The 26,252-nt window shown below is 41.7% G+C and overlaps 2 protein-coding genes across 2 annotated transcripts in view; one reads left to right on the forward strand and one right to left on the reverse strand.

Moving 5' to 3' along the window:
* Positions 1-4,269, reverse strand: part of LOC124804674 (lysoplasmalogenase-like protein TMEM86A) — a 469,371-nt gene extending 465,102 nt beyond the window's left edge. The window contains exon 1 of the mRNA XM_047264918.1: positions 4,139-4,269. Within this exon, the coding sequence (XP_047120874.1) occupies positions 4,139-4,159 (21 nt within the window). The 5' untranslated portion in view covers positions 4,160-4,269. The remainder of the gene's footprint in view (positions 1-4,138) is intronic.
* A 287-nt stretch (positions 4,270-4,556) lies between these two features.
* LOC124805153 (mitochondrial import inner membrane translocase subunit Tim8) lies at positions 4,557-5,410 on the forward strand. The gene is made up of 2 exons (XM_047265623.1): positions 4,557-4,911; positions 5,025-5,410. The coding sequence occupies exons 1-2, from the start codon at positions 4,795-4,797 to the stop codon at positions 5,190-5,192; spliced, it is 285 nt and encodes a 94-aa protein (XP_047121579.1). The 5' UTR covers positions 4,557-4,794; the 3' UTR covers positions 5,193-5,410.
* The last annotated feature ends 20,842 nt before the right edge of the window (positions 5,411-26,252 follow it).

A 26,252-nucleotide genomic window follows, 5' to 3' on the forward strand; every position in this document is an offset into this window, starting at 1 on the left:
GTGCGGCTTAGACTTGGTGAGCACCATATTCCGGGCACCATTGTTTTACAGGTCTGAATTTGTTATCACATTTTTCTACAATTATGAAATACCTGTCATATTACTTGCTAGTGAAATGACCTTATACTTGAGTGCGTTGAATGTTTTTCGGCAGTTTAAAAATCTCAACGGAAATGATAGGGGCGAAGAAGAGGAAGATACGACAGTAGATAAAATAAAAGTGCAAGGTGTAATATTATAAACACAAAAAACAGCGGGCAGTGATGGACTTAACAGAGAACTAATTAATTATGCATCTCCCACACAGGAGTCCAGATTTCTCAACTATATTAACAGATGCTGGATAAGTATGCAAATTCTAGAGGACTGGAAATTAGCTACAACAACACACATTTCCAAGAGAGGAGACAGAAGTAACTGCGAAAACTGTAGGGGCATCTCCTTGCTAAATACTGGACATAAAATATATTCTAAAATATTAACACAGATTAGTAGTAACTGTTCACGAAATACTGCTGGAAGACCTAACGATCATTAAGAAAGGTAGATCGTGCAGAGATTATACGTTCGCTGTAACACAAATCATTGAGAATCACAGACTTCAATAGACACACATTTATTATGCATAGACTGTGTAAGCTTTCCATAAAGTAAATGGAGAAAAGCTGTGGAAATCACCTCGGGGTATGACCATGCGGTGCATATGACCTGCGGTCGTCGCACGGTGGCGCTGGCAGCAGTCCACACACGCAGAGGTGTGTTGGTGCACGTCACAGTACGGTGTAGCGAGTAAGTCTGCAGACGTTTTCAGACGTGCTAGTGGTGACTGTGTGTTGAAAATGGCTCAAAGAACACATATTAATGACATTATGAGGGATAGAATACTACGGCGACTGGAGGCTGGTCAAACACAGCAGGTCCTATCACGGGCCTTCCGTGTGCCACAAAGTGTGATTATGGCAACGATTCCAGCACACAGGAAACATGTCCAGATGCTACAGTATGGGACGTCCTGAGTGTACAACACCACAAGAAGACCGATATCTCACCATCAGTGCCCGCAGACGCCACGGAGTACTGCAGGTATCCTTGCTCGGACCTTACCGCAGCCACTGGAACAGTTTCCTCCAGACACACAGTCTACAGACGACTGAACAGACATGGTTTATTCGTCCGGAGATCTGCAAGGTGCATTCCACTGACCCCTTGGTCACAGGAGAGCCCGTAAAGCCAGGTGTCAAGAGCACAGTACATGGTCATTGGAACAGTGGTCCCAGGTTATGTTCACGGTCGAGTCCAGGTATAGTCTGAACAGTGATTCTCGCCGGGTTTTCATCTGGCGTGAACCAGGAACCAGATACCAACCCCCTCAACGTCCTTGAAAGGGACCTGAATGGAGGTCGTGGTTTGATGATGTGGTGGGATTATGACTGGTGCACGTACACCCCTGCATATCTTTGACTGAGGGACTGTAACAGGTCAGGTGTATCGGGACGTCATTTTGCACCAGTATGTCCGCCTTTTCAGGGGTGCAGTGGGTCCCACCTTCTTCCTGATGGATGATAACGCACGGTCCCACCGAGCTGTCATCGTGGAGGAGTACCTTGAAACAGAAGATATCGGGCGAATGGAGTGGCCAGCCCGTTCTCCAGACCTAAACCCCATCGAGCACGTCTGAGATGCTCTCGGTCAATGTATCGCTGCACGTCTTCAAACCCCTACGACACTTTAGGAGCTCCGACAGGCACTGGAGCAAGAATGGGAGGCAGCTACTCTACCATCTGATCCAGAGTATGTCAACCCGTTGTGCGGCCTGTGTACGTGTGCATGGTGATCATATCCCATATTGATATCGGGGTATATGCGCAGGAAACAGTGGCGTTTTGTAGCACATGTGTTTCGGGACGGTTTTCTCAACTTATCACCAATACCGTGGACTTACAGATCTGTGTCGTGTGTGTTCCCTATGTGCCTATGCTATTAGCGCTAGTTTTGTGTAGTGTCACGTTGTGTGGCACCACATTCTGTAATTATCCTTAATTTATGAGCATGAGTGTATAACAGAGCTTGTCGTGGATAGGGCACGAAGATACTTGGAAAATGGATTACGTCTGCAAAGTGTTTACAATATAATGCACAAACGTGTGGGCTAGTAACAGATCCGGTATTTATAGTATACAGAGAAGGGCCGTACTAGCGGTCACAGGTTTGCCCTACAGGAGAGCGTCAAGGAGACACTGAAAAACCTGAACTGGCAAACGCTTGAACATGAACTCCGAGTATCCCGTGAATGGCTGTTTACAAAGTTTCAAGAACCAGTGTCACACGACTTATCTGGGAATATACCACTAATTCAACGCATTTCTACCGCAGAGCCCGTTAAGGATGTCTGTAAAACTGTCTTTATTAATTTGGAGATTGATGTGCTTTACACCTTTTGCAAGGTATCTTGGGCATGTATTCTCCTGTCAGACACTTCAAAACGATGGGTGCGTACCGACAGTTCTCCTCAAAGTAGCTTTAAAATTCATCGATTGAAGGGCTGATCTCAAAACTTTTCTAGGATAAAGCAGTTCGCAAATACGACGCAGTGGACCAAGGCCGTAGCAAACGCTTGCGATAAGTTTCAGCCAGCAGCTGTGCAGCGAATGACGCTCGCTTTTCCTTTGTTGCACGCGAAATGTTTCTATACTTCGAATGAACAGCAGTATTAAACACAAGAAGTATACTCCATGTCGAACATATGCAAAAACAAAAATCGTACAGCCTCAACCGTACGAAATACTCGTTTGTGACGAATAGAATATTTTTCATGCGAACAATATTGTGAAAACTGTGCTAAACTAAAGAATGACTGTCATCTGCACGTTGATTCAGTGTTTAGAAAATAAACTGTTGTCGATCGGTGGATACTCAGTTTTCCGTAATTTTTTTAATACACTTGCACTAAACAACGCTCAAACTCTAAGTACGAACACTTCACAAATTGCTTTTACTATCGAGTATTAATTAGCAATTATAGCTGCATCCCTTCAAACCTCAATGATTCGGGTGCACGAAGTGAAAGGTGTGGGGAAAATAAACATCTTAAACTGCCTGAAAACGTATTGTAGATAGTAGTCTTCCGAGGTTTATTGTCTCATTAGACAGATACATTGCTCAGACAGGAAGAGAAATTCAATGAAGTGCTACTCTCCTTTTCCATGAAAGCGAGAAGGCGACTTAAAAGGTCCGAGATGGTATTTATCACAGTCAGGCTATAAAGAAATCATTTCTTCAACAAGAAATCCTTTATTGATAGTTTCATTGCTTCCGATTTTTTATAATAAACATGAACATTGCAACTGACATGCATCAATAATCAGAACTCTTCAATCATAAACGGGTAACTTCACTGCCTTTGCGCATACAAACCAAGCGCACAAAAATTCTTCAAATCTTGTACGTTCCTGTCAAATTTCGCTCTCGAGATTCCAGGTAATTACAGTGTCTTTAGTATGAATAATTCACCTTTTCATGAACATAAATATTTGTTGTTTCCTCTCACTCCATTGTAAATATCTTACAAAGTCATAATTACTGACACCGTTACTGTTAACGTATTTTTTTTTTTTAATCACAAACGTCTCCAACGCTAAGAGGTATGTTCCGTCCAAAAAAGTGGAGCAACACAAAGCAGCATAGCATATCCAAAACTGCAAATATTACAAAATCTCCGTGATGATCATCAAACATTTATTATCGAGGAGAATGATGTCCAAAATGAAGGAGACGAAGTCGGATCATTCACTTACACTTGGGTCCGCTGAGTTACTGACTGGCTCCCTTCCTCTAATCGTAATACAGAGGGTGAAAATGTGACTGCAGTTGAATTTTACAATGGTAAACAGATATGCAAGTATTATTTACGGAATATTCACAAGTGAATTTCGAAGGCGATCCTCCATTCCTAATTTTGCGCGCATCTAACAAAGAAACACCCGATGCATTGTACCACATCTCTGCAAAACTATGATGCAGATTTGTCGTCATTAGAACATTAATTTTTTCTTTCTTCCATCAGTCACCATATTTCTAAAATACATCTCACATTTTATATTATTGCGCACTCCGTCAAAGAAATTTGCGAATCACTTACCACTTGTTTCGGAGATGTCATTTTTCTGGAGCAGACGCTGTCTTCTCGCAGCTGGCGATGCACAATGGCCAGCACTGAATCAGCTGGCTGCTGCGCGACCTTGAAATCGTTTGTTTTGGTTCAGTAGCACTTGTTATAGAAGTCAAGCGCTGTGTGACGCATTTCACCGGTATCCTAGCGGCGACACGCCGTACTAATCGCATATACAACTCGTCACATATATCGATATTACTAATCGCATACACGTCCCACTAGATGTATCGATATTTTAGCCATAACTCGATACCTGTCTTGGCGATACAACTATCGACCAATTTCTATAGGCGAGAGGTCGAAAGCTTTAGTTTAGAATATAAGAAAAAAAGTTTCCAAGCTAGAAATTCGGGTCTTTATGTATTGGCGCACTCCAGAGTCAATTTTTCTAAATAACCTAAAATACATATCGAAAGCCCCATGTAGGAGTTGTACAATATCCAAGGATTGTTAAAGACTTTGGAAACAAAGTTTCAACAATTCCATTTTATCTGTGTCCACAGATATATTTGTTCATCTTCGGGAACACACGTGAGAGGTTAAAGTGTTTTCTGTTTACGGACTTAAATTAAAAATTAATTTTGTTTTATTCGTATTTAATACCGACGTGTTCAAGAGAGAATATGTCGTTTTCATCAGATGATTCTAGCTTTTCAAGCTCGTCGTCGAGCAAAGACGGCGATAGTGACCTCCAAGAATTTTTGCTGATTGAGAAGCAAAAAGCTCAGTTTAATGCTCAGGTGCGCCATTCATAACCTGCTTTTGTTCTTACGTGATAGACTGTTCTAACCACAGTGAATACAATAATATATAATAGTTTTTTTTTTAACACGATATTTTTTTTTTCTTACAGATCCACGAATTCAATGACATTTGCTGGGAAAAGTGCGTTGAAAAACCAGGAACCAAGCTCGACAGCAAAACGGAGACCTGCATTGCGAACTGTGTGGATAGATTTATCGATGTGTCATTACTAATAACCAATAGATTTGCTCAGTTGCTGCAAAAGAACGCGATGTGAAACACGCCTCGTGTGGGAAGAAAACAAAAGTGAACAGTCGTTTGTTACAGAAAAACCGACAGATGAAGTGCTTCCTGGTTTTCTTCTTTCACACGCACACTTCAGTGTAGAGAAATATGCTGTACATATTGTTACATCAGCACTTGTGTGGTGTGCTGCCCGTTGAAAAAAAATTGTTGTAGGTGTGTTTGTGAGTTAAATAAATTCTTGTTTATAAAGTGTGTACCATACTATAAATGCATATGGTTGAGATTCAATTGCAATCTTTCTGTCAGGGGAAAAAATCTCGTAAAGAATGCCTTGTTCTGAAAGACATCTCATCTGATTTCAGTCATATTACAGATGTTAGAGAATTATTCATTTCTCTCCACCCACCCCCTTAAATTTTAGTAGTGGTGTCATATCTTTAGTGCAGACTGAGGTCGAGGTGACAGTTTGATTGCGAATTGGAGGAGCCAATGTATGTGAAAGCAGAAAATTTGGTGTGGTAAGAAATTCACTGATAGCGAAGCCCAAGGTTTACATCCGTGCCATGTTGAAAAATGCGACTTTTATCTGTGCCATTGCAGGTCCTGTTGTGTAACGTGTTTTGATAATGTTTTTGTGTTCTTGGTGATGTCAACCGTTAGTTGTTTCTTAGGGCTGGTTTATATTTCTTTAATGTTAATGGTGTCATCAGTTTACTGGCACAGTATCACATTGATAACTAATCTCCGACATTTCTGCAACTGTCACTATAATCGTTTCTTGGTCTGTTTTTTCTCATGTTAGCATTTTTATGGTAGTCTAGAAATTTTCGATTTGAGAGTTAGATATTCGTTGTTATTACTTTCTGTTGCAATATCCATTGTTTGTGAAGATATACCATCCCTTGGAAATTTCCTTTTGTGGTGAGTAATACAAAGATTACCATTTCTCGAGTGGTTAGTTTGTAGAGTCTTTTCAACACTGTTAAATTTCGTCCAAGTCAGTCAAAATGCTCCTCCATGGTCTTTCACTCGTGTGGCTGGTGCCTTGCATAGGGTAGCTGCCATTTGGATACAAATGTAATTGTTTTGCATAGGCCTATTATATTTCCAGCATACTCGTTAACTGAGGGGGGGGGGGGGGGAGAGAGAGAGAGAGAGAGAGAGAGAGAGAGAGAGAGAGAGAGAGAGAATCTGAGGTATCCAGGCAGGGAATATGACTCATCCTCACAGCTTCACTTTTGTTACGGTACTACTTTTCATTTACCTTCCAAACTCTTCAGAAGTTCAGAGCACTCCTGATGAAATAGTGTGGAGGTCTGGCTTAGCAGTGGTCAAAATAATTGTTTTATAGTGAATCTCTCACTCTGTAGTGAAATGTGTGCTATTCTCAAACTTCCTGGCAGATTAAAAATGTGCACTCATAAAAGGTAGAGACTGGGTGAGGTGGTGCAGAGGTGAGCACACTGGACTCACATTCAGGAGGAAGACTGTTTAAATCCCACCGAGCGAGGTGGCGCAGTGATAGCACACTGGACTCGCATTCGGGAGGACGACGGTTCAATCTCGCGTCCGGCCGTCCTGATTTAGGTTTTCCGTGATTTCCCTAAATCGCTCCAGGCAAATGCTGGGATGGTTCCTTTCAAAGGGCACAGCCGACTTCCTTCCCTAATCCGATGAGACCGATGACCTCGTTGTTTGGTCTCTTCCCCCAAAACAACCCATGTTTAAATCCATGTCCTGCATCCTGATTTAGGATTTTCATGATTTCACTAAATTGCTTCAGGCAAATGCTGGGATGGTTCCTTGGAAAGGGCACGGCTGACTTCCTTCCCCATCCTTCCCTAATCTCATGGGACCAATGACCTTGCCGTTTGGTCTCATCCCCCAAACAACCAAGAAGACATAGAGTCCTGTGTTTTATTCCAAATCTGGCACACACCAGGAAGTTTAACAACACACATTGTGTTGTAGAGTGAAAGATTCATTGTAGAAACAATGATCTGGACTCTAAGATATTCTTCTTCAGTATCCTTGCTTCCAGAATTGTTATAATTCCATATGATGTTCAGCAGTATTTCTGTGAAGTTTGGAAGGTAGTTGAGAGGTACTGGTGGAAGTAAGCTGTGAGGGCAGGTTGTGAGTTATGCAAGGATAGCGCAGTAACAGCTTCGGGCATTACAGAAGCGTCATATTCCAGCCGTCTCCTTTGACCCATGACATTTTCAATGTGGCGGAAAGGCTACTTCCAGCATATGCAAAATAACAACAATGATGTATCTACAGACACGTGCCGACAATCACGAACAAAAATAAAACTGACTGAGTAATGTTTCACTCAAAAAATAAAATGAAACTAATGGGACAACTGTGGAAAATAAGAGGCTTGGGTTGGTGACAAGCTAAATGTACAGTAATTTGGAAAAGGAAAAAAAAAACCAACAACAACACCTACACACAAGCGCACGCGCACGGACAATGCCACACCACAAATGTGACACCTAACATACTCGGCACACCCATACCTAACAAAAAAGCAAACACACCTATACCTAACAAAAAGCAATAAAGAAAATTAGACTTCTTTCTACACACCAAACTAATCAGCCCTAAATAAAATGCCAAACACTTAAACAACAAAAAAAATAAAAACAAAAACAAAAAACCCTAATCACGCACTGAAAACATTTCCACAATCCAGGACACCATCAAATACGACAAACATATCTGCAAAAACAACCAACTCAAAAATTTCATCCCATAATGATGTCATTACGTCATGGGTCAAAGCAGATGGGTGGAATCGGATGCTTCAATTGACCCCAGCATAGACCACAAAAGGCAACATTCTCAGTTCAAATCCTGATGTGGCACGTAGTTTTAATCCATCCGGAAGTTTTATGTGACTCAGTTTCAATCCAGAGCTCCGTAGGAGTTTCATGCTTCTTGCCTGTGGTTACCAAAAGAAACTTGTGAGGGAGTATAAAAGGACTCTAGTAACTGAAGACCAAAATGCGAAGCCTATTGCCATCGACCTCTGGTCAAATGTAAGTTGCTAGGCAGTGTATTTGTTGAGCTTTACAGACAGACCTACTGTTTACTTCCTACTAGACACGCACATACATGGTTGTCTAGATTTTCAAGAATTATAGTTAGATAGTAGCTGTGTTGATTTGGCAGAACATAAAACTTAACTTCAAGTGTGATAAATGTTAGGTCATTGTACTTTGGCATGATGAACCAACTGGAGGTGATAACTATATTGGCATTATGTGGATGGTGTTCGGCAATAAATCAAACTACTGTGTTTGTACATTTTTTGAACTATTGTAATGGATTTTCAGTTATGCTCTCGTGGAAAATCCATAGTACGTGTGTATTTGATATGTTTTATTTGTTGATCATATTTTTAGGACAATGTGTTGAGCTTTGGTGGGTCATTGGCAGCATCAGAGTCTACCCATCTGCTTTGACTCACAGTGTGATGGTGTTGTGGTGTGTGACTTCACTGTGGCATGGTGTTTTTGAGTCGGTTCATGTTTATAGATGACATGTTGTATTTGACGGTGTGTTCTGGTGGCAGATGTTGACACGTGGAGTTGTTTGTGCAACATGTGATATTTGGTTCATTTAAGTCTTGGTATTCAGTGTGATAACATGTGTTCATTTGCGTCTTTGCAATGTATGTGGTAAGATGGATTTGAAAACCTGTGCTTTCTTTTCAGTGAGTTATTAAGATTTATTGGTTTCTGTGGTTTAAGCATCTGATTCTTTTTTTTTTTTTTTTTTTTTTTGTAATTGTTTTTATGTTTTTCATGCAGAATGAATTTTAATTTTTGTAGTGTTTTGTTAGAAGTGGATATGACCCATAAGTTTGCTAAATTTTCACTACGTACTGCTTTGGTAACAATATGTTATGGACCAGCTTTTTAGGTTAATAACAGTGCGTAAAGTTCATGAGAGTTCCATCGTCTCAACCAGGGTCCTACACATGTGGAGGTGTAGTCATGATATCATCTGGCGACCAATTCGGCATGGTATCTGGTTTGAGAAATCTAGTTTGGTAAAGAGGGGTATTGTGTTGCTTACTTATTATTTTGGTTAAAGTCCTTCTTTAAGTTTTTGTGCCATGAGACTGAAGGGAGTGCGAAAACTGTGTTATATCTGTTTTCTTTTTGTAGCCAGGTATGTTAAGTATAGGGAGAAGTTGGGTGGGCCAGATGCCGTAATTGAAATTGAAGAGTTCAGAGTTTTGTGTAATTGTAATCAGACGGAACTTCTGGGGCTTGTTGAGGGATGTATTGAGGAGGGTAGCACCTTACGTCAGATGCATTTTTGTCTTATAGGGATTAGGGAAGAGGGAAAATGAGCACTTAATGGTTGGTTAACCATACAATTCAGTTTAAGAATTATGACACTGGGGATTCCTCTAATACCATAGAGGAGTTTTGTGGAGCAATTAAATTTTCCAACCTGCACTCCCATTTATACCTGGGCCAGTAAAACATGTTACTTGACAGCTCGTGTGTGGTTGGCTATACTGCGATTGCGATGTTGCAATAGCTGCCACCGCACATGCCCACAACTCCGAAGTATGTTTCGTAAATATAAGCTACAATCAACGTTTATACGTAAGTGCAGCAAAGTACATTTTTCTAACAATGAAGAGGACGACGACGGAGACTGTGTTTGATAGTGTATGAAACCGGAAAATAAAAACACCTCAAGTTAATGATAATATCTATGAAAAATCGTTCCAAATTGTTACCTGCACATAAAACATTGTATAATAATGTAAACCCAAGCATACCAAAGAACACACTTTCCACGCTCATAGAAAGAAATAAAGCAAAACATGCATAACCTACCTGACTGCAGAGAGAAAGAATTAATTCTGTATACATTTACAATGTCAATGGCGCAATTCCATCCAGTTCTCATTCACTATCATTGGAATTGGTGCCAAAACCGTCATCTTCACCATCACCACCACCACCATTGAGAGAAATCATTAATTTTTCATTTTCATTTATAATGCCATCTATAGTCTGTGTTTCTCTTATGAGTTTAAAAACATTGTCTACTTTTTTTCCTCCATGAGGTAGCATCTACAGTAGCAAGCCCTTCACATAGCAGTCTTTCCACTTCTGTTGTAGTAAAAGTCTTGTTGTTACTTCTAATGTACACATTGACTTCACTCCAAACCAATTCAATTGGATTAAAATGACAGTTATAAGGAAAGGGGTGTTACTTCAAGACTTACAAGACAGTGAAGTAAACAGTGTGGAAGAGAGCCCCTGTGGGAGAAACTGTGTGTTTCACTTGCAATTTCATCTACAATGTATTTAGGTGCCACAGGCTTATTTTGTTTTACGAGCGAGTATAACAGCAGCCTTATAATGCTCATGTCCGCAGCAGTGTGTCCCACCTGAAACCACTGCACCGTAGTTTCTTTATGGTTACTAGCAGTGGGAGTTTTATCTAAAATTGTGGAATGGTATGGTGCATTGTCCATCACAAACATTGTCGGAACACTGAACTGGAGCAACAAATTTTTAAACCACAGTAGAAACCCTGGGTGGTCCATATCCTCATGATAGTCACTGGTCTTTTTTCGATCGAAAAACTAGAAGTCCTTCAGGCACAAAGCCGTTTGAAGATCCTCCATGGGCCACAATTAATCTGGATCCTCTTCCTGTTTGCTGATGACCGCTGGTATTTGGAGTATCATCTGTCCAGCATTTCTCAACTGATTCTCTAGCATTGACCCAGGTTCCGTCTAACCATATGTCTGAGTGTATGTCCTTTCCTACAATTTTGTGTAAGAAAATGGTACGAGCTGCAATGAGATGAGCTTTTTCAAGTAACAGTTTTCGTCCATCTAACTTTTTAAAATGGAAGCTCACACTTTTTAATATCATCTTAAGTGACATTTTCCCCCCCTGATAAAAGTTCACTTTCTTTTAAAGAAATTAGCAGCTTCGCTATTGTGGGGTATTCTTTCCTTTTATAGTATCCGTATACATGCTGACAAATTGCATCAGATTGGAAAGAATCAATATCTTGAACAGGATGAGGCTGCTTTTTTTTCTTTCCTAGATACTTAAAAACACACTGTTTCTCCCACAGGGGCTTTCTTCCACACTGTTTTCTTCACTGTCTTGCAGTAGCACCCCTTTCCTTATGACTATTCTTTCATTGAGTCCTAGAGTTTTCGAGGTACGCTCTAAAACTTTATCGGCAGGAATCAATGTAGGCTCATGAACAGAAACAAATTGTTTTTCTTGCTCATAAAACTCACGCGTCTTCTGTAGCAATTCCAAAGCCTCACTATTTAATGGCACTTGGTGAACGACATCGTTTTGGTGACACTGTTTAACAAACAAAAACTGTGGTCAAGGCAGTAACACAACCTAACAGCAGGTGTTCGCACATGAACATACAATGTTTACACAGAAGCCGGCAACATGGTTGCTTTGACACCGGAACCAGCTTTTGTTTGGTGCTTTTATTGGTTCAGAAGACACGGCGCCTCGCATTCCTCATTTGTTTGTTAGTTATATTACTGACTCTACAGCACTTGGGGAGTGACCTTGAAGTGACATGTTTCAGCGGCCCAGTTATAGATGAGTATTGCTGGCAGAAGTGTGTCCCTGTGAGTTATTTATTTATTTTATTTTTGAGAATAGTGTGAAGGATGTATACGCCGAGGGTCATGAGTTGAGGAGGATGAGTTTCAGGAAAGGGGGTTGTGGGTGTGGTTTGTGGGCTTGATGGGACAGGTTATGGATGGGTGAGGTGTATTTAGAGGTTTTTAGATGACTGATTTAGTTGGTTTTATTTCTTTGAAAGATGTGTATGATTCTGTTTTTTGTTGGTTTTTTTGTTTAGGAGTGGTTTAAGATGTGTTAGCATCGGTTTATGGGTGCTGGTGTGTTTTTGAAGTTTTGTGTGTGTGTGTGTGTGTGTGTGTGTGTGTTTTTTTTGGAGGGTGGGGTTGGCCAACCTAGGTGGTTTGTCAAAGACTTTTGTCGGGAAGTAACATTTTTTTGCTTCATTTTATTACCTAATTTAGATGTGTTTTCTGTTTTGGTTTTGTGGTATTTGGTTGTACTTTAATTGATCTTGTGAATATGGAGTTGACGGGTTTTTGAGCTGTTGTGGTTTTGGTGGTGTTGATTGCTTGCGTGCCATACAGGTTGTCTGAAGTTTGTGTTACTCATATGTTTTATTTGTATTGAGGGCTTTGTTTGAGCTGTGTAGGTGAAGGAAATTTTGTGCTTTCACATTTCGGATTTGTGTGTGTGTTGGTTTTTTGTTTTCAAGGACTTCTTTTGAGTCTATAGGTCAAGTAAAACGTTTGATTACTGTGTGGTTTTTGTGATTGTAATGACATGTCAAATGTTGAGAGGTTTTTTTTCCTGGCCTAATCCCTCTGTTTCCCACAATTGTCCAGTTTTGTTTCATTGTTGAAGTGAAATACTTTCATGTCATTTTTATTTTTGTTCATGTGTGCAGTTATGTAAATTGTTGCCGTATTGTATATACTGGAAGTAGGCACTTCTGCAATATTGATGACATCCTGGCTCAAAGCAGACATGTGGAATCGGATGCATCCCTAATACCCTTTTTCCACAAACATAAAAGCAAATAAAAAAAATATATTATGGTAGAAAATAAGGTAACAAGCTTCAGCAACAAAATGGATATAGTGTTCTGTGCACATTCGCAACTATGCCACAGCTCATTCGTGTCAAATTACTCAAATATTCATTGTCATGTTAGTGATTAATAGTAGTGTTCTAGGCGTGATTATGTTATGCTTTTTCTGGTGTTTGTTACTCATTAAATAACAATGGGGGAACATAGATTCAAATTCTTTACACATTTTTGTAGACCTATTCCTAAAACCTTGGAAGGGGCACAGCTCCCTGGTTGTCAATACTGCAATTGTAAGTGGGTATAATGTTGCAACGCACAGCTTGACCTCTCAGATAGGGTTACAGAATGGCCAGTGTTTACTTCAATATTGTGTTCGCTACTTGCGTCATATCTCAGATTTCATTAACAGTACACATGGAAACTAAAAATTAGTGCAGACTTGCTACTGTGAAAGTAAACCTTAGCGAATGACACACATATCTGAAAATTGTACTTCTTTGCACTGCCATCTTAGCCAGATTTGCCCAAACATCTTATTGCAGCATCATGTTGCACTGATGGCATTGGTTGAAGTAATGGTGGATTTTGATCATTGGTGCTTGGCTTGCGAGGAAGTAGTGGACATCTATAATTCTTTATTGCCAGGCTGTGCGAACATAATTTTAACATCAATACCAGCACTTGAATAACTGTCTATGGGGCTGGCCTTGATTCCTGTTCAGTCCCCCCCCCCCCTTTCCCCACCCCCACCCTCCTCCCTTCCCCACTAAGTGTTAGGTAATGACATGACTGTTGCTTGTAGACTGTGCTAAATGGTTATTGAAATTGCACGTCATTGTGTCAATTTTTGTAACATCTGGAGACATTCATATTTAAACCTTTGGTGGTTAATTTGAGGATTGAGAATTGAAACTACACAGACTCCTTGGTTGCTGCAAACAAGTCCGTCCAGTGTGCTTTGGGTATTACTTTCTTGCACTGCGCTTGGTGATGCTTAATACTTCAAACGGATGACAAAGATGGTTGACTACTTAAATGCCTCTGTGAATGTGCTGTAATTATTCTAACATTGTCATTGCAGTCATTTTGGAAGTAATTTAAAGATATCTGGGACATCAGTCTTGGAATTGATGTCCCAGGACTCTCCCCAGCAGTCTTTTTTCCATTCACACAAATTAACAAATCTTTTAAGGACATAAAATAGATAGCTGCAACTGAGAAAACACATCCTTGTTGCACAGTACTGTGCTATGTTGTACACGTGTGGTATGTCTAAAAAGTTCGGTGGATGGTGTCGTATCTGAACGGCAACCTGACGCATGTGTGTGTGCATGCGCATGAGTCTTCAGAGACTTCAGGGGAATAGATACATGGCATTTAATGATGTGACCATTTGAATGTAGTCAGTGTGAGTGAAAGTGTCACAGCGCAATGGAGCAATGTGTAGACGTCAAGTTCTGCTACAAAGTGGGGAAGACTGCAACGGAGACACATGGAATGTTGATGCAGGTGTACGGGAGCGAAGTTGTGAGCAGAAAATGCATTTACAAATAGTTTAAATGCTTCTGTGAAGGGGAGGAAGCAACTGAGGATGAGCCAAGTTCAGGTTGGCCATCGACAAGCAGAACCCCAGAAAAGATCGAGAAAGTGTGACAAATGCTAGCACCAGATCGGTGACAGACTCTCAGATTGATTGCAGAGGAATTGGGCATTAGCACACCATCATCCTGCATGATTTGGGTAAATGGAAGATCTGCTCCCGATTTGTGTTGCACAAGCTCACAGGCAAGCAGAAAACAAAACGGGTTGAAACTTCTGGTGATTTCATTTCCATGTGTGACAGGAACTATTGCTTCTGAACACCACCGTCATGGGAGATCAGATCTGATCCTGCCAGTTTGATCCGAAATCAAAACGGCAGTTGATGTCATGGTGTTCACCGTCTTCCCCGCACACTGAAAAAAAAAAAAAAAAAAAAGCCGTCTGCAAAAATCCAAGGTGAAAACACTGTTGACCACCTTCTTTGACAACAAAGACATCATCCACAAGGAATTTGTTCTTGCAGGTCAAACCATTACTGCTGCATTTTACCAGTCCATTCTGAACCAATTGGTACAGTGTATCCGGCGGGTTTGACCAGAGTTGCACAGCATTGGAAAATGGTTGTTCCTCCATGACAATGCCCCTGCACACTGCGCGATCCAGGTGTGGGAATTCCTGGCACAGTGATGATAACTTTTCTTGAACACCCTCCGTGCCCCCCTGATCGGGCTTCTGCAGACTTCTTTCTGTTTCCCCACTTGAAGGCAGCTATGGAAGGTGAATGTTGTGTGGACATGAATACCATCAAAGGTCATGTGACAGCCATTCTGTGATTGATTCCACAGCTGACATTTGCTGACAGTTTCAAAAGCTGTACGAACGTTATCAAAAGTATGTTGTAGCGGGTGGCACCTATTTTGAAGGGTAATAAAGAACATTTGTTTGTATCTTGTTTTGTATGTTACCCAATAGCGTTCACCGAACTTTTTAGACACACCACATATTAACCTAATCACCATATACGATTCATTGTGAATCCCTATGAACTGATACTCTCAGAAAAAAAGCTGTTGCTAAAGCTTTTTGTATAGCTGAGTCAAGTTGCTGTGATAAATCATGCTGTGTCTTACAAATGCTGTTGTAAAATCGATACTTCTGGGGAAAATATTTCACCTTTGTCTAGACAAGTCACATTACAGAACAAACTCCAATTTATAAGGGCCACAAATTACATAGATGGCTACATTCTTTGTTAGGGGAATTATAAAAATGTTTGGTTCAATGTAAGTTTTGGTTATTATTAAATTCCTGCAAATTTCTTTTTTGCAGGCTGAATTTTGCAATTGACAGATGACAGTGTTGCCTACATGCAGCCTGCCACACTTGGCAAGCAACTGCAAGCACATACACAGTGGGGAATGTGGTGAGCTAGAAGCTCTTCAGGAAGAACTGGGATTAGCCAGTGCCTATTTCTTGACAGTCTTTGACGAAATTGTGCTTCAATCCTGTGTCATGGCTCTGAATACTATAGTCAGGTTATGGTTTCTGCAAACTGCCAATGAAGATATCTTTCTGGATGAAAGGAATTGATATCTGTTATACGTACCTCAGAGAATTATTTCTCATGAAACAGGAGTGGGGATGTATAAGTATTTTGTCTGACCTTTCCATACCAGTGAAAGGAAACTGTCAAGTTAAACACAGCTGAACTTAATTTTTTGACCATTTACTCAGTGTGCTCTTTCCATGTCAGTTGGTGGTTCATGTAAGTGAATGTGAATTGTGTGTGGAAGTTTTCATTATTTTTATTCTACACACTCTTATTCACTGTCTTGTTCTTTATTATTACTTGCCCGAAATTTCATAATTGTCTGTGAAAGATAAGAGTACACATCTTGACATGCAGTACTATGCTTGTCTTGAATGTATTAATTACCTACTTTGACAAGGCTATGGCTTCCTAAATTGTGCACTGAAATGAGACCCATACTGTCTGACATGTTATCTACCTCACATAGAATAGATATCTCCCCCATCCTCCACCTCCTACATCTCCAAAACATCCTGGTCAGACTGTATGCTATTTCTGCATCCATTTGGCTAATTTGTGACCCTGCATCCATTCCACTACCCTATGGCTCCTAGCTCCCACTGTAAGACTTGCCACATGCACCCTCCTACCATCACCTTTACCAGTTCTGTAATTGACAAGACTTATGTTATCAAACGGAGAGCCACCTGTGAAATGACATATACTGCGTATCAGCTGTCATGTGAACACTGTCTGGTTTTCTACATTGGTGTGAATACCACCAAATTATCACTAGGATGAATGGGCATAGATAAGCAGTGTATATTGGCAACACATAATATCCTGAATTGTATTCTGGGCAAACATAGTAACATATGAGGCAATACTGGCCCCATGACTTGTTTTAGGAAATAGGACAAGGAAAGGCAACCCTACATTTATAGCATTTGTAGACTTAGAGAAAGTTTTTGACAGCGTTGATTGGAATACTCTCTTTGAAATGTTTATAATAGCAGGGTTAAAATACAGGGAGTGAAGGCTATTTACAACTTGTACAGAAACCAGATGGCAGTTATAAGAGTCGAGGGGCTTGAAAAGGAAGCAGTGGTTGAGAAGAGAGTGAGAAAGGGTTATAGCCCATCGCCAATGTTATTCAATCTAAACATTGAGCAAGCAAAAACGGAAACCAAAGAAAAATTTGGAGAAGAAATAAAAACTTTGAGGTTTGCCTATGACATTGTTATTCACCCAGAGATGACAAAGGAATTGGAAGAGCAGTTGAACGGAGGATATAAGATCAACAAAAGCAAAATGAGGAAAATGGAATGCAGTCAAATTAAATCAAGTGATCTGAGGAATTAGATTAGCAAAGGAGACACCGAAGGTAGTAGATGAGTGTTGCGATTTGGGTAACAAAATAACTGATGATTGTTAATGTAGAGAGGATGTGAAATTGAGACTGGCAATGGCAAATAAAGTATTTCCGAAGAAGAGACATTTCTTAATGTATAGGTTACAACAATGGTATGTGGGCGGGCATTATCTTATTGCAAAACACCTCATGGTATGCTGTTCATGAACAGCAGCACACCAGATTCAATCACCAGGTTTGAGAATTGTTGGGCCGACTGCCTGTCTTACCTAAGTGAGCGTTAGTGTTTGAATTCCAGGCTGACCATTGGAAACTTCTGAGTACCGTTTGATGTGCTGCCTTTTCTTATTTGTCCTTGTTGTTTGTTTACGTATGGCTTCTAGCCAATTTTAAATTAAAGTTGTTTTGCCCTTAAGGCGTGAGATTGTTTCAGCCTTCAGCCTGATTTAAAGAAATTTTAGGATAAGGCCTTCTACCTTTTAAAATTCAAATACCTATTTTTGAGCCTTAAGTGACTGGCCGTCAACCGGTTTTGAGTTAAAGTTGTTTTGCCCTTGAGGCATGAGATTGAATAGCGCATTTATCCGGGAATTAAGTTCTAAAATTAATGTTTGACTTGCTCTGTTTTTAATGTTTTTTTCACTCTTGTAATGTTTGTCAAATGAATAAAGTAGAATGCTCGAGTGCAATTGACAGCCAGCCATTTTGGCCCCTTTCCACAAATTAAACTATCTGTTCTGCCCTGTGGGTATAGCAGGGGATCTCACAGTCTACGCCTCAGGGTCACCTGCTGCCATCGGACGAGTACCTGTGCGAGTACCTTTGCGATCAACATCCATTGTGTCTGAGGGCTCAGGGAGGTCTAGGTCCTCAGTGGATGTCAGAATCTCCATCTCATCCTCAGAGTTTGTAGATAGTGGTGGTGTGGGTGCCACCACAATGCCTTGGTACTGGGGGTCTTTTTGTCCCTGACGGTTGGAGGGGGGGGGGGGGGGGGGAGGGGAGGGTTGCTCCTGAAGTAGGTTGTGCAGGTTCAACGGGGAGGGAAGTGCTCCCCACCATCAAGGGGGCAGGTGGAGTCCGACGGCTCTGAGAGCCAACTGTACGTGGCGGAACGGAAGATGGTAGAACCTTTGTCATAGTAGCGGCATAGGTTGACGTCATATGCACAGGATGTAGCATCTCATATTTTCCCTTAGCCTTAGTGTATGTCAGTCGGTCCAGGGTCTTGTATTCAAATCCAACAGTGTGGCAAGCAAGGCGAATGGTGCTCTCCGCAGTTCGAATGGTGCTCTCCGCAGTTGACACAGATGGGAAGCGAGGCACAGGGAGTATTGGGATGTGAAGGACGTCCACAATCCTGACAGGTGACACTGGAAGTACAGCGGGAAAACTTATGGCCAAACTTCCAGCACTTAAAGCACAGAATTGGGCGAGGGATATATGGCTTTACGTCACAGTGGTAGACCATCACCTTGACCTTCTCAGGTAATGTGTCACCCTCGAAGGACAAGATGAAGGCACCGGTGACAACCTGATTATCCCTTGGATCCCGGTGGATGCGCTGGACGAAATGGACACTTCGCCACTCTAAATTTGCATGCAGCTCATCGTCTGACTGCAAAAGAAAATCCCTGTGAAATGTGATACCCTGGCCCATATTTAAGCTCTTACGGGGTGTGACGGAAACACAAATATCCCCCCAGTCTGATGCAGGCGAGTGGTGCCCACGACTGGGCAGAGGATGCTGTTTTGATCAAGACCAACACTGACCGCATTCTGGACAAGCCCTCCACCTCCCCAAACCTGTCCTCTAAATGCTACACAAAAAACTGAGGTTTCATTGACAAGAAAGATTCCCCATCAACTCTTGTACATATGTGGTACCAGGGTGAATAAGTTTCGCTACCATCCTTAGCCTGGCATTCCTCCCATTGCATGGGCAGTGGGATCGTATTTCTTAGCATTGAAATCAGACCTTGACCACTTAGACTGCTGGTGATTAACCAACAGCACGAGATGACAAACTATGCTTCATGGCGTGTCATCTGCCCTGATGCCGCCTACTCCAACCAGGGGCCCTCTCCAAAGTACCACCCAGCTGCAGCAAAGGCCACCTGGCAGGAGTCCCGATGCCCCAGGGTGACGGGCATCTACTCCTTGACATACGTGGGGAGTTAACGGCACAGGTATCAGCAGAGTGATCCCTGTATGGTCAGGGTGCTACAACCAACAAGGTACATGGCAGTCCCACCACAATTGACTGGCTATTGTGCTAGATATCAGGCGCAAATTAGCTACAAAGTCCATTATCACCAACAGCGCAGAAAGTGATACTGCACAGAAGATGGAGAAAAACACATCCAGGAGGGTGACCTCGCCCAACAGCTGGAGAATGAGTGGAAGCGCAGATCCACAATGACGAAGGGTGCGAGAGGTCTCAGTGCATGATGGACACTACGCACCATGTAAGACACGCTTCCCCAATTGGCCAGCTCTTTGGGAAAATTTTGAAAAATGGAGGTAAAACCCTACAGGGGACCATAACATAAAGGCCGAAATGTGAGAGACTCCTTTTAGTTGCCTCTTATGACAGGCCAGAAGACCTCAGATCTATTCCAAGCCTCGGACCCACAGGGTGGGATACACACTGATCGCAGTGTACACTTCCCAGTGAAACATGTGGACGATGCCTCGGGTAACACAGAGGACAACGGTCCACTCTCCCATGGAGGACTGTATGGAGATGGCAGGAGGATGCAGTCGGCTCGCATCTGACAACTAACGATCAGCTGATTGCAAAATGTTAGCCAAGTTCATGTGCTGACTGCAAGTAGTGTTGGCAATTGACTGCTCTTTGTAAGGCACAGACGTTCCATGCACTGAACTTTTCTTTTTTAGTTTTGCTCAGTAGTTGTTGAAGACTGTGTGGTTGATACTGATATCACTTAAATGAATATTTTTTTTTCTTTTACTGTGTTACATGTACACCACATTATGTCATTAGAAATAAAGAGTTGAGTTCAACTGTGCGTGCAGTCTTCTTCCAGGTATGAACACGATGTTGGTTCAACAGCCAGTAGTTTTAGAATGTGTTGATGGTAAAGGGTTAAAGAGCCTCTGCTCACATTTTTAGTCTAATGCAGTTGAGTGCCATCCATACTAACACCCTAACTGCCAACATAAATTTACACACAAATGATGAACAGCTTCCGTGAGATGTGTAAGGAAGTATCCAAGGAGATTCAAAAGAGACTATTAACACTCATACCTCCTCATTCTCCCGACCCCCACCCCATCCACAATCTTAGCTGACTTTCTTATTTGCGAAATGACCATTTAAAAAAAGCTTTAGTTTGTAATCTCGCAATTCATACGGCCTCAACCTATATTAATCTCCTCCTCCCAGCTGTCTGTTCCCATGTCCTTCCATTCCAATAAACTTCTTTCCAATTGCTATTTAATGCTTCTTTCTTCATCTCATTTACTCTCACTAGCACATGTCCTCGCCTTGTTCATGTCATTGAGCTTGGATAATGTAAGAGTACGAGTGAGAGGTGGTGCTTTGGTAAGATGAGCTACCATGTTTCAGATGTTGTTTACATTCCTATGTGTCACTCAGCACCTCCACTTACAGTAATGATTATCTTACATTTTTCAATCCTGCCAGTTAGTGAACGGACTAAGTGACAGGATAACTTCCGCTCCACCTGACCAGCACACAACAGGGAGTTCAATGGAACAATGCAGAAGGTATCGGCGCCCACAACGAATTATACATTCGGCTGTCAAACTACACACCATGCTGGACAGCCACAACATGACAAGGAAAATACACTGTCTGAATTTATGTCAATGGCCAGGGCAGGTAACCGGAATGTTAACGGCCACAAGGCAGAAGATTCCACTGGTACAATTAAATTCAAAATAATCAAGTTAAGTTAAACTCCACAGGAGAGCGGCTACAATTTCACCAACTTGAAAACACACGTTGTTGCTCACGGGAATGTCCCAACAGCCCACAACAAAATTCAAACGACACAATGTGAACAGTTGGGTCTGGCTGATAGATTGAGTAAAGACTTAACTTTCGTGTCTGGAATCAGTGAGCCACGGACCTCGTAGCAATGGGAGCAGCCCCTCGCACTCCGACCACACGTGGACGCCGCTAGTGGTCCCGGCCAGACATGCACCACAGAGACTTCCTCTCTGCTCCATGCCAACTGACCAACTGCCTGCACACGGCACAGCCGAAAACTATAAGCGCAAGGCCAAAAATAGTACAAGGGTGCGAATATCGGTACATGCTGCTGCTGCCATGCGCGGAGAGAGAGGATAGGAGCATAATCTTGATAACCGCGGGAGACTAATCACAGAATAGCAACCAAGGTTTAATGCAAGGCATAATACGAGCCAGTCATGGCTCAGACTGCATCATTGAGTGTTTCATGCTTTCCCAGTCTCCAGTGGAATTGCAGTGGTTTTTTCCACCACCTGGTTGAGCTACGGCAACTGTTAAGCTTTACATCTGCTTTCTGCATTGCTCTCCAGAAAACCCGGTTCCCGGCAATACAGACCCCTGCCCTCTGCCGCTGTAAGGGATATTACAGGAACCATAGTGACTATGGTCTTCCGCTGGTGAAATTAAATTCAAAATAATCAAGTTAAGTTAAACTCCACAGGAGAGCGGCTACAATTTCCCCAACTTGAAAACACACATTGTTACTCGCGGGAATAACCCAACAGCTCACAACAAAATTCAAATGACACAATGTGAACAGTTGGGTCTGGCTGGTAGATTAAGTAAAGACTTAGCTTTCGTGCCTGGAATCAGTGAGCCGCGTAGCTCGTAGCAATGGGAGCAGCCCCTCACACTCCGACCACAACTTGCAACTTCATCATCGTCATCCAACATATTGCCATTTTCATCCATCACAGCCCTACACTTGTTTCTCCTGTCTCCAAAGCAATGTCTCACACATTTATAGGCCTTGTCAATATTTCCCTTTCTCATGTTGTCCTCAACTGAAATACAGAGACCACCAAGGTATTTTTCTCTTGCTTGTTTTGCCTCTCTGTTGATTCTGTTTTTCAGACGAAGTGGTTCTGGAAAGAGCAGGTGAGAAGAGAATTTCTGGAGTTTCATTGTTAAAAGAAGAGTGCAATTTACAGGCCATCTATTAAGACATAAACAACTCCTGAACACAATCATAGAGGGATATGTCGAGGGAAAAGACCAAGAGGAAGACCACAACTGAGGTACATGGATCAAATCGTGAAAGATGTGGGATGTAACACCTATAAAGAAAGCTGAAAGATGCACAGAATGGAGACAAGCTGCCATTGTAGCTGTTGCAAACCAATCATTGGATTGACCACTACAGAAGAAGCGACTATAATAGTGTGTCAGGTAGAGTTTGCGTCTTATGTCCTGAACTCTGTCTGTAGTGAACCTGTGCCCCTTCGAACCCCTCTTGAAGCACAATTAAAAGAAAACAGCCCTTGGTCACTAATTTTTAACGAATAACCGGGTTTCAACACTGCTAGGAGTGTCTTCCTCAGAATTTAAACCAAAGAATGGTCTATAACGTGGTCACAGAATTATGACTAAAAACGTATGATACAAATTATAAATACGGGATTATCGTGAAAGACTGGCAGTACTTATATGTCATTTATAAAATAATAAATATGCCAAAAGGGCATTAGTCACGAAAATATTTAAGATAAAGAAACTGTGATAGCGAACCACTAAGGGCTGCTCGTTACTTGTGTGGTGCAGCTTGTAAACGGACATGCCCTTTTGGCATATTTATTATTTTATAAATGACATATAAGTACTGCCAGTCTTTCACGATAATCCCGTACTTATAATTTGTATCATACGTTTTTAGTCATAATTCTGTGACCATGTTATAGACCATTCTTTGGTTTAAATTCTGAGGAAGACACTCCTAGCAGTGTTGAAACCTGGTTAATTTGTTAAAAATTAGTGACCAAGGGCTGTTTTCTTTTAATTGTAACTATTCACGGTCTCTGAATGTGCAGCCAGGTACAAAATTTTGCCCTCTTGAAGCTGTGGCTGTTAGGATAAGGACGACGCAGAAATAACTGTCTGCAATGTATGTCTTCCTCCAGATGGTGCAGTACCCCCGAATGTGTTGGGACTGCACTTACTGATCAATTCCCTAAACCTTTCCTACTTTTGGTAGATTTTAATGTGCACAAACCCCCTCCCCCCCCCCCCCCCCCCCACCCCTTCTGCCAATGAACCATGGGCCTTGCCGTTGGTGGGGAGGCTTCCGTGCCTCAGCGATAGATACAGATGGCGGTACTGTAGGTGCAACCACAACGGAGGGGTATCTGTTGAGAGACCAGACGAATGTGTGGTTCCTTAAGGGGGGCAGCAGACTTTTCGGTAGTTTCAGGGGCAAGAATCTGGATGATTGACTGATCTGGCCTTGTAACACCAACCAAAACAGCCTTGCTGTGCTAGTACTGCGAACGGCTGAAAGCAAGGGGAAACTACAGCCGTAATTTTTCCCGAGGACATGCAGCTTTGCTGTGTGGTTAAATGATGATGGCGTCCTCTTGGGTAAAATATTCCGGAGGTAAAATAGTCCCCCATTCAGATCTCCGGGCGGGGACTACTCAAGAGCACGTTGTTATCAGGAGAAAGAAAACTGGCGTTCTACGGATCGGAGCGTGGAATGTCAGATCCCTTAATCGGGCAGGTTGGTTAGAAAACTTAAAAAGGGAAATGGATAGGTTAAAGTTAGATATAGTGGCAATTAGTGAAGTTCGGTGGCAGGAGGAACAAGACTTTTGGTCAGGTGAATACAGGGTTATAAATACAAAATCAAATAGGGGTAATGCAGGAGTAGGTTTAATAATGAATAACAAAATAGGAGTGCGGGTAAGCTACTACAAACAGCATAATGAACGCATTATTGTGGCCAAGATAGACACGAAGCCACACGTACTACAGAAGTACAAGTTTATATGCCAACTAGCTCTGAAGATGATGAAGAAATTGATGAAATGTATGATGAGATAAAAGAAATTATTCAGGTAGTGAAGGGAGACAAAAGTTTAATAGTGATGGGTGACTGGAATTCGAGAGTAGGAAAATGGAGAGAAGGAAACATAGTAGGTGAATATGGATTGGGCGAAAGAAATGAAAGAGGAAGCCATCTGGTAGAATTTTGCACAGAGCATAACGTAATCATAGCTAACACTTGGTTCAAGAATCATAAAAGAAGGTTGTACATATGGAAGAATCCTGGAAATACTGGAAGGTATCAGATAGACTATACAATGGTAAGACAGAGATTTAGGAAGCAGGTATTAAATTGTAAGACATTTCCATTGGCAGATGTGGACTCTGACCACAATCTATTGGTTACGAACTGTAGATTAAAACTGAAGAAACTACAAAAAGGTGGGAATTTAAGGAGATGGGACCTGGACAAACTGATTAAACCAGAGGTTGTACAGAGTTTCAGGGAGAGCATAAGGGAATTGTCACAAATGGGGGAAAGAAATACAGTAGAAGAAGAATGGGTAGCTCTGAGGGATGAAGTAGTGAAGGCAGCAGAGGATCTAGTAGGTAAAAAGACGAGGGCTAGTAGAAATCCTTGGGTAACAGAAGAAATATTGAATTTAATTGATGAAATGAGAAAATATAAAAATGCAGTAAATGAAGCAGGCAAAAAGGAATACAAACGTCTCAAAAATGAGATCGACGGGAAGTGCAAAATGGCTAAGCAGGGAGGCTAGAGGACAAATGTAAGGATGTAGAGACTTACCTCCCTAGGGGTAAGATAGATAGTGCCTACAGGAAAATTAAAGAGACCTTTGGAGAAAAGAGAACCACTTGTATGAATATCAAGAGCTTAGATGGAAACCCAGTTCTAAGCAAAGAAGGGAAAGCAGAAAGGTGGAAGGAGTATATAGAGGGTCTATACAAGGGCAACGTACTTGAGGACAATATTCTGGAAATGGAAGAAAATGTAGATGAAGACCAAATGGGTGATACAATACTGCGTGAAGAGCACTGAAAGACCTGAGCCGAAACAAGGCCCCGGGAGTAGACAACATTCCATTAGAACTACTGACGGCCTTGGGAGAGCCAGTCCTGACAAAACTCTACCATCTGGTGAGCAAGATGTATGAGACAGGCGAAATACCCTCAGACTTCAAGAAGAATATAATAATTCCAATCCCAAAGAAAGGAGGTGTTGACAGATGTGAAAATTACTGAACAGTCAGTTTAATAAGCCACAGCTGCAGAATACTAACACAAATTCTTTACAGACGAATGGAAAAACTAGTAGAAGCCAACCTTGGGGAAGATCAGTTTGGATTCCGTAGAAATATTGGAACACGTGAGGCGATACTGATGCTACGACTTGTCTTAGAAGAAAGATTAAGGAAAGGCAAACCTACGTTTCTAGCATTTGTAGACTTGGAGAAAGCTTTTGATAATGTTGACTGGAATACTCTCTTTAAAATCCTAAAGGTGGCAGGGGTAAAATACAGGGAGCGAAAGGCTATTTACAATTTGTACAGAAACCAGATGGCAGTTATAAGAGTCGAGGGGCATGAAAGGGAAGCAGCGGTTGGGAAGGGAGTAAGACAGGGTTGTAGCCTCTCCCCGATGTTGTTCAATCTGTATATTGAGCAAGCAGTAAAGGAAACAAAAGAAAAATTCGGAGTGGGTATTAAAATTCATGGAGAAGAAATAAAAACTTTAAGGTTCGCCAATGACATTGTAATTCTGTCAGAGACAGCAAAGGACTTGGAAGAGCAGTTGAATGGATTGGACAGTGTCTTGATAGGAGGATATAAGATGAACATCAACAAAAGCAAAACAAGGATAATGGAATGTAGTCGAATTAAGTCGGGTAATGCTGAGGGAATTAGATTAGGAAATGCGGCACTTATAGTAGTAAAGGTGTTTTGCTATTTGGGGAGCAAAATAACTG

This window comes from Schistocerca piceifrons, chromosome 7, assembly GCF_021461385.2.
Source record: "Schistocerca piceifrons isolate TAMUIC-IGC-003096 chromosome 7, iqSchPice1.1, whole genome shotgun sequence".
Taxonomy (NCBI): domain Eukaryota; kingdom Metazoa; phylum Arthropoda; class Insecta; order Orthoptera; family Acrididae; genus Schistocerca; species Schistocerca piceifrons.

Coding starts and splice junctions, on each gene's coding strand:
- LOC124805153 (XM_047265623.1), top strand. CDS start 4,795: ATGTCGTTTTCATCAGATGATTCTAGCTTTTCAAGCTCGTCGTCGAGC. Junction 4,912..5,024: donor AAGCTCAGTTTAATGCTCAG/GTGCGCCATTCA, acceptor TTTTTCTTACAG/ATCCACGAATTCAATGACAT.